Source organism: Fundulus heteroclitus, chromosome 10 (genome assembly GCF_011125445.2).
Source record: "Fundulus heteroclitus isolate FHET01 chromosome 10, MU-UCD_Fhet_4.1, whole genome shotgun sequence".
NCBI classification, from domain to species: Eukaryota; Metazoa; Chordata; class Actinopteri; order Cyprinodontiformes; family Fundulidae; genus Fundulus; species Fundulus heteroclitus.
Genome location: NC_046370.1, coordinates 12,114,030 through 12,125,575, shown reverse-complemented (window position 1 = coordinate 12,125,575; position 11,546 = coordinate 12,114,030). Strand labels below are relative to the sequence as shown.

Genomic DNA, 11,546 nt, shown 5'->3' with positions numbered 1-11,546 from the left:
GGTCCGGTTCTTCAGTAATCAAAGGCAGTGCAGTATTGACGGCCAAAATAAATGGCCGATATTTTTGAATGAAATTTAAAGGAACACAGGAAATGACAAAGAATCCATATTTAGAGAAATGTGACGTCAATTTCTTAAATACGTAATTATATGCTTGAATGTATAACTCATTAAGTGAAGCATTTATAATGATATATACTTTTATTGTACTAAAAGTAATACATCATATTTTTAATAATTGGACAATTATTTATGTACTGTGAAACCATCCATCCTGAAATTATTTAATAATGTAATAGAGTCTCGTCAGATAAACCCTAACAACTGCAAAGCAGTTTACTGTGATGAATAAAACTGATGGCTAATGGACATTTGCAACAACACAGGACTCAGAAGTATTTAAATATATACTAATTTATACAGTATCTATCTATCTATCTATCTATCTATCTATCTATCTATCTATCTATCTATCTATCTATCTATCTATCTATCTATCTATCTATCTATCTATCTATCTATCTATCTGTGTGTGTGTGTGTATGTGTCTGCTATAAGCTTTTTAATGATTTTTACATTTTATTATTTGTGCATTTAAAAAAATTCTAAACGGTTATAGATTTTATTGCATTAATTTAAATTATGTATTCTCAGTTATATTTTATTTATCACGTGCATGTTTTGGAACTTGTATATTACATTTTTTGCCCTTATTACCCTTGATGACATATATGTCACAGGAAACCTTCTATTTTCCCAGGTTGTTCTGTCAATAAAACTTCACAAATGAGTCGTTTTTAAGCAAATGATTAGATAATATTTGTACTTGTTGAGTAGAGGGAGGTAAGGCAAGGAAAGTTTATTTATAAAGCACTTTTCAGTAACAAAAGGATTCTAAGTGCTGACAATGTGTGTTGTGGGTGTAAAACCTGTAGGGGGCAGCATTCACCAAACGAGTTACAAGAAAAAGACTCGTGCATCTTGTGAATAGGCTTTTGTTTTCTTATTTTTTGGTTTTGATGTTCTGAGTGTTTATTCACAGTAAAAAAAAAAAAAAAAGCAATCTTCAAGAGAGCCCCCTGCATAATGCTGGGCTCCATCTGTGGCTCACCCTGGCCAGGGACAGATGGCTGACAAACTCCTGTTACAGGAGCCATCGCTTCTCAACTTTAATGAACAGTTAATCCCCTCTGCGTCTCACAATTCCCATTTAATCACACATTGCAGTTACTATTCATGGAGTCTCAAACAAATCTATGCAAACTATCTTCCTCTCTCTAAAAATGTGGTAGTTATTAGTTACTTAACATTGGAGGAACAAGCTATGATATCCAAACTGTTTTTGTCCTTTTAACTTTATATAAAAACATATCTAACAGTTTGTGCATCTGGTTGCACAGATCAGATAGATTTAAAGAAAAACACTGACACCATTTGTCGAAATTCAGAAGTGCACGACTTTAAAAGCTGTCTTTCAGCGGGTTGCTGAAATGTCTTTTACCCAGTGGGATCCTGTGACTACAGACAGAGCATAAAAAGAACCATATGGCTTTCATGGAGCTCCCATCTCAGTTTCATTGCCTTTCATCCATCCCACTAATCCTCACCAATTATGTTTATAGCCAAGTTAAAGTGAAGGGGCACATCTCGGTGGGTCTGAAGTCCCCCTCTTAGAGGATCCAAAGCCAAGTTGTTGCCAAAAACCATAAAAAAAAACTCCTCTGTGTCTTAAAGAGGAGCAGCTGTTTTGTCCAGTGACGGTTCCTGAGGGATCCGGAACATCTAGAGTGACTGAACTCACTCCAAGAGCACAAAGAATCTGAAAGGTCGTGCATATATACACAGTCATATTCAATAAATTAGAATATGGGTTCCAAGGAGGCTCATTTGTCAGACTAAAAGTACCTTTAAGCAACTATTAAACACACTTTTCATTGAGCCCATATTTCTGTATTACAAATGAATATTTTTGTATTGGTTTGATGTAATATTCTAATCTGAAATGTTGTGTTTTCATTACACATAAGCAAAAAAAAATAAAATAACATAAGGGCTTTAAAACATCAGAATGAGTAATTAATCTATATTATGCATTCACCTTAGTTAATTGGGTTACTGAAACAAATTAACTTTTTGATTGCTCATAATTTAGCATGTATTTGCTTTGTTAATTAATAGAATTAGTTCCAAATTCTGAACCAACATTTGCATAGATATTATGGGGATTTATGAGAAAGAACAGTTTGTAAAAATCACACAATTGCTACTTATGTGACACCCAAGTATCACATAAGTGCTGTGTACTACGTTCACCAAAATGTTGTATTTATTATTATACCATTCCAAAGCAAGACTCAGTTTTAACTGAAAGACATTTTATTTCAAATATAACATTTTTTTTTCTGCCTGGATTTAAGACTTCTCAGTGGTGGCAAAGGTGCTGATATCCACCAGCAGCATTAAATATACATCCTGGTGATTTACATGGTGTGATCTTATCTCACCAGTATCACTGCCTAACACCAAACTCTTCATGAAAGCATTTATGTTCTCTAGTGTCGTCCTACACGAGGCATCACTAGTCTGAACGGTTAGAAAGCCAGATCCAAATTCCTTTAAGGAGTTTGATTTAAGGTTTAGCTCAGAAAAGGCTGATGTGAATTGTGTTCAGCCTCCTTTGCTCCGACGCTGCTAAATAAAACCCAGCGCATTTAGTTTCCTCCAGGAGTCGGCAAAATGGTAAATAGAGTCCAACTTGTGTGTCACATAATCTCAGTATAAATCAAGCGGTTCTGTGAATGCCTCAAAAGGTTTGCTAAATGGAAAGAGAATGCATGGAGAGCATTTACTCAGGGAAGCAGGAAAGAGGCCCGTGGTTAACTCTGGAGGAGCTGCAGAGATCCACAGCTCAATAGGGAGAAGATGTTAGCAGGACAATCATTAGTCTTGCATTCCACAAATCTGTCCTCTATAGTAGAGTTGTAAGAAGAAAGGCATTATTAATAGAAGGCTGTGCATTTTGCATGTTGGAGACGCAACAAATATGCACATCAACCTGCTCTGATCTGATGAGATCAAACTTTATAATAATAATATAATCATCTTTATTGTCATTGCAACGTACATTCCAATGAAACATGTTCTCTGCATTTAACCCATCACCCTTGGGGAGCAGTGGGCTGCCACTGTGCGGATCACCATCCTCGTCATACGCCCGTTTTCTTCGACGGGGACAGGGAAGCTGGTAGGAGTTGATGGGGGAGGGGAAACGGATGGAGCTAAATGCTGAGCAATCCTGGGAGAAAACCTGTTGGAGGCAGCCAAAAGCCAATATCTACACAGACAGGGCTATGAATAGCATGGTTTAGTTTAGAACAAAGCATAATTCATGTAGTCAAAGCAATGCGTGAGCCTTCGGCAGGATCTGAAAAACTGATGTTCCCAGATGCTCTCCGTCCAGTCTGAGTTCACGCTATTTGGCAAAGAAGATTGGACAAAGAAGTCACACGATGAGCCAAACTGGTGGAGAAAAACAAACACTGTAACTGCAGGGAAACAATCTATCAGAGCGGTGACTCAGTGGGGGCTGAGGTAAAATGTGTGCCACACTTTTTGAAACCTACATTTATTCCTACTGCTTTACAATTATGCGCTCTGTTGTGTTTGGAAATCATATTAAATAGCAACAAAAATGCACTGAAGTATGTGGTATTAAAATACAATGTGAAAAAGTCCAGTGGCTAGGAAGACATTTGCAAGGCACTGAACAAAGTGCTTTTAATATTGTAATTACAAACAGTCTCGTGGGTGGTAGTATCTTAAAAAAAGAAAGAAGAAAAAACAGGTTTCTTTTCAGTTTAATGTTTGCCTCATGTGGAGAACATCGTTTAAATGCAGTGTTTAGTCTTTACAGTCGGTGAGAAACAGATTTATTGAGGTACGGCTGCTTTCAGTTCATTTGGTTTGCTTTGATAAAAGGGAGAACAGCACAGAAACTAAAGCGTTTTAAGCACTGTCGGCATCCCATGTAGGCACATTTCATTTTTTTTTTTTTTTTTTAGACAGTCTGGTCATATTCAAGAAACCCCACTAACAGAACATGAAGAGAGAAACATCAAAACAATTTTTTTGACACGCATAACTTCCGCTATAAGGGCGATAACATTACGTTTAAAACACACAGGCAATAAGTTAGGCTTGTAGGAAAAACATGAAGTGATCATTACTGCACAGTTTTTCTTTGAGAACCCCCCTCCCTCTCGTTCTCCATGTACGCCTGCACGGACCTCCACAGCGCCCGGATGTTCCCCTCGCCAAACCCCGTTGCCCCCCGGCGCTCGATCAGCTCCAGGAAGAAGGTGTCTTCAGCGAAGATGGGCTTTGTAAACACCTGCAGGAGATATCTGAAGACATAGCCCAAAGATCAGGACACATATTTTGGGCCTTATTAGTGCATTTTGATCCAAATTTTCAAATAATTATACAATTAAGGACTGCTAAGAATTTCATTCAAAATTGTGGGTTTTATCCAATACACACACACACACACACACACACACACTAATATTTAAACAAATGTCCCTTATTAAGGTGCAGAGAAACCCTAACTTGACTCTCGCCAGATGGACTTTGTTCTGCAGAGCTCCACACATCCATCTGGGATCGCTCCATTGGAGATGTATTTCAGGAGGAGGGGCCTTATCAAACATCCTTGCATGTGATTGGATAAACCACTTGTCCGTCATCTTTACTGACGTGCAACAAGCTCTTGCCAAATGTAGTCGGGAGAAGGGCGAAAACATCGTTCCCACCGACAAAAGCCTTCAAAGCCGTTCTCTGGTGTCCTTTTAAAGAATTTATATCTGGTAGGTTGGACAACACTGATGAAATAGCATCATCAACAATGTTACAGCTTGCTTGCATCCTCCCTGCGAGCTGCCACTGTTGTCTGAATCCAAATAGTCGCTTCTCTGATACGCCAGATGTACAAAAATCCCGCCCGGCGATCCCGATTGGCTCGTCCACCTTATGTGGTGCTGAAATCCCTCCCAATGGCAGCGATTCCAGGTGGATGTGTGGAGCCGTGTGGAGCTCTAGTCAGGTTAGAGAAACCACACACTTCCTAGAAATGGACTGAATCAATATCTATAAAAACCTTTTCTAGGCACACTGACCAGTCAAAGCGCTTTACAATAGACCCACATTCACCCAGTCGCAGTGACTAAAGTGCACACGTTCATAAACCGATGCACTGATCTTTAGGCAACTTAGGGTTAAGGGCCTTGCTCAGGGGGCACATCGAAATGTGATGGCGAAAGCAGGAATCAAACTCAGAACTCTACCTACTGAGCCACAGTTGCCCATATAGCAGTGTTGTAGTACTCGAGTCCGAGACTCGAACTCGAGTCCGAGTCATTAGCTAAATTTAGAGACTCGTGACTTGACTTGGACTTGAGCACCGATGACTCGAACTTGGACTCGGACTCCTACATTCAGATCATTCTGACTCGGAAATTGAGAAAAAGACTCAACTTTTTTTTTATATCATTAGGCTATAATTTTAATATGTCATTAAAATATTATTTGGTGTATGATTTTAATATATAAATTATTAGTGCAATGGAATGTTACTGCTTAATGTCATACATCACACGTCACGGCATGTTCCTACAACAAACGTTAATTTTCACTGCGGAACTTGGACTCGACTTGATCAATAAGGACTCGACTTGGACTTGACTCGGACTCGACTGATTTTTTTTTTCTATGACCTGGACTTGACTCAGACTTGAACACTGGAGACTCGAACCTGGACTCGGACTCGAGGCATAGTGACTTGACTACAACACTGCCATATAGCCATCTGTCATAATTCTCGCCCGATATTTCAGCAGTTCCTTTATTACAAATGGCAAAGCTCATTAAAATAAGTTGCTTTTTAAATGCGGGTCATTCCAGAAGTTCTATTTGAGCGATCTTTAGCCACTCCAAAACCAAAACCAGCTCCGGTCGTTAATGAAAGCTAATTGGTCGGGAAGTTTAAGAACGACTAAGGAGCCGCCCAAGCCTAAAGCCTGCCATAAACCGGAAGATGCTTTAAACACCAGTGTCATGGTCCACAGGAAATCCACAGTAACAAAGATGTGATCTCAGATGATACCACCAAGAAAGAAGCCCCAGTACCTTTGAGCTCGACTGAAATGTACAGCTGGCCCAATGGAGAAGCTCAATGCCGTCTAGAGAAACGTCTTATGGTCAGGAAAGAAAAAGAATGGGCGGTCGAGCCACAATCAAAGAGTCAGCTTTCAAGCACGGTGGTGGTAGCATCATACTGAGGGGCCATTTTTCTGCCAGTGGCACTGCTGTGTCACACAAAGTAAACGAGAACTACCTCCAAATTATTTACCTTCAAATCAACAGCTAGCTGGCTGAAACGGGTTCGAACAACGATCCCAGACACGCCTCAGAACCAGCTTGGGATGAATAAAGCAGAGTATCATCATCTTCTGCAAGAGCCACTAACTAAATCCTAACGAAAATGTTTATAACCATGTATAAACTCCATTACATCAAACCAACCAAGTCAAAATCAACTCTACCACAAAAAGTGTGTGATTCCTCTGCAGTTTGTTAAGGGACATGTTAATGAGGTATATCTGTATAATTCAGCCTGTATGCATTATAATGTGTGCTGATTGGATGATATTATCATTAAATTCAGGCTTGTTCTCCCTAATTTTGTTTTCAAAATAAATGTTAATTTCGTTGTGCAATCAGACCAGCCTTAATTGAAGAATTTTCAAAGGTGTCATTTAAAGCCCAGAATAAAAGTGTTAGATGTTTATTATTTCACACTCTTTTTTTTAACAGTTTGACATCTATCCCAACAAAACAGTTGCAGATGAGCTGATAAAGGCTTCATTTCTTCAAAAAGCATAAAACGAGAGGCTGCAAGTCTCGATATCTTGTCCCACCTTTTGTTTCCGCTGCATTCTTTCAGGGACGACGGATCCTGCTGCAGGTCTGCATCCAGAAGGATGCCGTGCTCCGAAAGCTTCCGGGGATCGTGTCCCGCCTCCTCTATTTCCTGCCGCTTTCCAGCCTGCCAGAGGAAAAAAATAAATCAGTGGTTACCAAACCAGTTGAAAGGAAGAAATGGGAAGAGTGAAGAAGTGGGCTCAATCGTAAACGCTGTTGTTATAGCAATAAACATTAATAATAATGTTACAATCGTATGATTCTCTTGTGATTTTGCAGTGCCATGATCACTGTAGAAAAAGGTCTGTCTGCGCTGTAGCTTTCAGTACTTTTTATGAACTATGTGATCTTCCTTTTTGTTGTTGCGCCTCTGTCATTTTTTAAGTTTTATTTAAAAACGAAAAATCCTGATTCTACACCGGAAAGCTGTAGCTTTGGTTTATTAAGGTATAATCTAAATAGTCTACTTGGAGTTTAGGAAAGGGTAACATTTTTTTAACTGAATTCTGTCTTTTACTATAGCTGAACACCATGATAGCAATTTTTTGCTTTAAATTTATTTATTTTTTATTCATTCCTTTTAGAATGCACCAGTGAGATACAGGATCTCTCAACTGGGAGTCCTGGTCATAGCCATCATAATAGGGTGACATTCTGGTGAGCATACGCAAAATGTATTAAGTTTATTTGAAAATTTGACCAAAATCAGGTATTCCCTACGATATAAATGTAAAACCATCTAATGAGCCTCAGCCGATGCCTGATGAAGCTCAACCAAACTTTAGACTGTGCTTTGCTGTTATCAGTTATCTTTTTTTTGCTTTTTTGCCTCTTTCTAACACATTTTTTTCCTTCCATGAGATGTTCCATTCACATGGTTGCATACAGCACTCTGGGAACAGATCGCCTTGTAGCAGAAGCCTTTTGTGGGTCACCCAGCTTTGTGGAGGGCGTCAATGATTTTCTGCTGGGAAACTGTCAAGTCAGCAATCTTTCCCGCAATTCTGTAGGCCATAAAATATCTGTATTAAAAAATTATATATATATATATATATATATAGTCTTATATTATAAGTCTGAGAAACTGTATTTTTTTCATTACCTGTAAGCTATAATCGTCAAAATGAACAAATAACTAGTTGAACTGGTAGTTTTATAATTGAATTATTGACCTGAATATATGATCCACACCACAGACTTGATATTTCTGTGTTGTTATTTTTAAAGGCTTCTTCAGAGTTGTTTCACTGCACAAACAGTGGCATGCCTGGTGGCATCCTGGTCCTAAAGAGAGCGATTAAGAACTGGGCTGCATGAGGGAATCTTCCCCAAGACGCTAGACATTCGGGAGTAAAACCAGCTCTGATGTGGTACTGGATACGCTGATCTGATATGCATTTCTCTCTTATGCAAACAGGCTGTGCGACTGGGAGCGATTCAAACCTCTGTGTAGTAGGCAGGGGGAGGGGAGAAAAACTGGACGCCGGCTTCAGCCATCGTGTGTGCAGCAGAGACGATGTCTTTGGTGTAGAGGGCGATGTGCTGGATGCCCGCCGCTCTGTGCTGCTCCAGGAAGGTGTCCACCTGGTTGCGACCTAAAAGAGGAAGAGCAGGGCCGGCGCTCAGAAGCTGCGACGTCATAAACCTGTGGAGCGATCTGAAATATCAGCTGGCTCCTTTTACTTTGATGAGGAAGTGATTCTGCGATGACGAACTTGCAGTCGGGCTCTCTCTTGTCCGTGAAGGGGAGAGAGATGCCGGCTTTGCTGCACTTCCAGTACTCCATGGCAGTGAGTCGAAGCCCGACTCCTTCCTGGTTCACCACAAAACCTTCGTCCACATCTTCATCACTACAAAAGATAGCATAAAGATCATTTATCTGGATAAATGGCACCGTAGTGCCTGTCCTGGTGAGCAATCTATTAAAGAAATAGCTGCAATGTGTATTCTTGGTGAGACTAACCTATTTGTGGGTGTCTGAAAGCAGTTAGATTCCTGGGAAAATTAAAATACTGCACCTTAGAAAAGTATCAGTACCCTCTAGGCAAGGCAAGGCAAATGTATTTATACAGCACATATATAATTGTGAAAGAAAAGGAAAATAAATTGTGGTTTCTGTTTTTATTCTTATCTGAAAAATTATCCTAAATGGTTAAGATCAAAGCATATTCATATGTTAGAATGGCTAAGTCAAAGTCTAGACCTAAATCCAGTTGTGAATCTGGATTGAACTCAATTTTAAAGAATGCTCCCCGCTACTTTTCCTGTTTTTATCTCGGAAAAAGTTGGAAAACCACGGATCGTTTCCCTTCCTCTTCACCATGAACTATGAGCTACCTTGCGTTGGTCTAACACATAAAATCTCAAAAATACACTCAAGTCTCTGGTTGTGACGTGATAACTGTAAAGACAAAAATTCAAGATGTGTTGATGCTTTTGCAGGGCGCTGTCTTTTGTCTTGGGAAGAATAACGTCTTAAACTCCAAATACTTGACTTCCAGATAATCAATAAGTTCTCCTATACCCGAAGTGATATATTTTTTTTTTTATTGAGAAACACTTAATTAAACTATGGATATCTGCAATAGATGTCTAGTATTGGCCAAAACGTATACCAGCGCACAGGAACAGTGCAAACACACACCAAATAACTATTTTTCCCTTGTTTTTGGAAAGAATGAAAAGTTAGAGGCGAATACTTAACTGAGCTCTATGGGCATTGTTGGCATAAATTCAACAAAACAGCGTTGCGATAGTGCAGTCAACATTATCGATGAACTAGAGTGGCCCTAAGACAGACCCCTGAAGGCCTGCATTAGTCCCACTGAATGAAGTTGAGGTTAAAAAATGCAGCTGTTTTCTGTGCTTTGTAAAAAAGACAGTTATCAAACCATTCAATGACCTAAAGGGTTTTAAGGTGGGCTTGCTTTAACAGTGTGATTTATTTATTTATTTACTTACCAGATCCCCTTTAATAAGTCAGTGAGAAGTGTTGCAAAATTAAAATGTAATAATATAGCTGGTTATAGTTGTCGCTGTCAAGGCTGTTTCAATTTTGTTTTAATTCCACAGTGGCTGATAAGAATTAAATTTGACTGCGAGGAATGACCTTTCTGATATAAGGAGAGTGGTTTGATTATATGTGACAACAGCTTGCCATAGAATGGGGGAAGAATAAATTGGGACGTATCTTACCCATCTATAAAAAATCGCTGAAACCCAAAAAGTTTCTCGTACCACTTCATGACCTGGTGGGTTGAGTTCCTGGGACACGCGTAGGTAACGTGATCAAAATGGGTCACTGGACAAGACAAGTCCTCCTTTTCCAAGTCCCAGTCCTTCTCAGTGACGTCAAACCCCGGCAAAAATATCCCTCCATACTTCGTCTTATCGATCAATGTATGGCACACGTTTCCCACGACCGATTTGACCACGGAGTAGGTGACGAGGCCATTCTCGTCCTCGACCGTCGTGGGGGGGACGTAGAAGTCGCAGCCCAGGCGTCGGAGCTCCTTGAACGCCCTTTCCACGTCGCTCACCTCAAAACACACGTTGCTGACAGAGTCCACCGGGTGGTCCAGGTGGACGTCGTAAAGACACGACGGCCGACTCCGCTTGTGTTTCCCCAGGCTGACCCGCGGAGCATCGGCGGAGTTTTGATCGTTCCTGTCGTTCCCAGCAACCTGCGGCCATTCATTCAAACCCAGAGCGCTCTGAGTGGGTCGCTCATTCACAACGAAGACAGCCGCTCCCTTTCGGAATGCCACCTGCGTGGACCTGTCAGTTAGTCTAGTGGCAAACAAATTAAACTTGTATTTGGAGACGAGGTCGGAGGCTAATTTATGCCCATTAGAAACGAACAACGAAACGTGGTGTAACCTGAGCAAGGGTACAGCCATGTTTTTTTGTTTTTTTGTTTTTTTCATAAGCGCGTGTGGCTTAGGGGTGCGCTCCATTCGTCAGTCGGGTAGGAACGCGGTGTGCCGGGTAGGGCGGCATTTAAAACGACCGCGGTATGGCCCGTTATTATCCATATAATGATAATAATAATAATATAGTCATAGTAAAATATATAATAATAATAATATAGTTATAATAATATATATAATCATAATAATTAAAATTTTTATTATTATTACTAATAAATTTCATTGTAATGTCTTCGTTGTGAATGAGCGACCCACTCAGAGCACTCTGGGTTTGAATGAATGAACTATCGTTTCCAGCAGGTTGCTGGAGACGATAGTTATTAATTAAATACATAAAATAAATAAACACACAAGATTAAAGGGTTTCGCCTCCACCGTTTGAATTTGTCTTTGACAAAAACAAATGTTTGACCACACACACCCTCTTGCTGTTATGACAAAAACTCGATTAACGTCAGTGGTTTGTTAATTTTCCCAGTTAAATTGTCGTGTTGTGCTTAAGTGTATCTTGAAAACACCAATTGTCGGATTGGTTGTTCTATCCTATTTTGAGTTGCAGACGTTGCTCATTTTTGGCTTGATGATCAGCATTTTACAATGAAAATATATCTTTAATTCAAGTCAAAAGGAGTTAAATAA

General features: G+C 39.8%; 1 protein-coding gene across 1 annotated transcript; it reads right to left on the bottom strand.

The window, feature by feature from the left end:
* Positions 1 to 3,841: 3,841 nt before the first annotated feature.
* hpdl (4-hydroxyphenylpyruvate dioxygenase-like) lies at positions 3,842 to 10,919 on the bottom strand. The gene is made up of 5 exons (XM_012862747.3): positions 10,174 to 10,919; positions 8,662 to 8,828; positions 8,422 to 8,573; positions 6,975 to 7,102; positions 3,842 to 4,403 (listed from the first exon to the last, which is right to left on the bottom strand). The coding sequence occupies exons 1-5, from the start codon at positions 10,902 to 10,904 to the stop codon at positions 4,223 to 4,225; spliced, it is 1,359 nt and encodes a 452-aa protein (XP_012718201.2). The 5' UTR covers positions 10,905 to 10,919; the 3' UTR covers positions 3,842 to 4,222.
* Between the last annotated feature and the right edge of the window lie 627 nt (positions 10,920 to 11,546).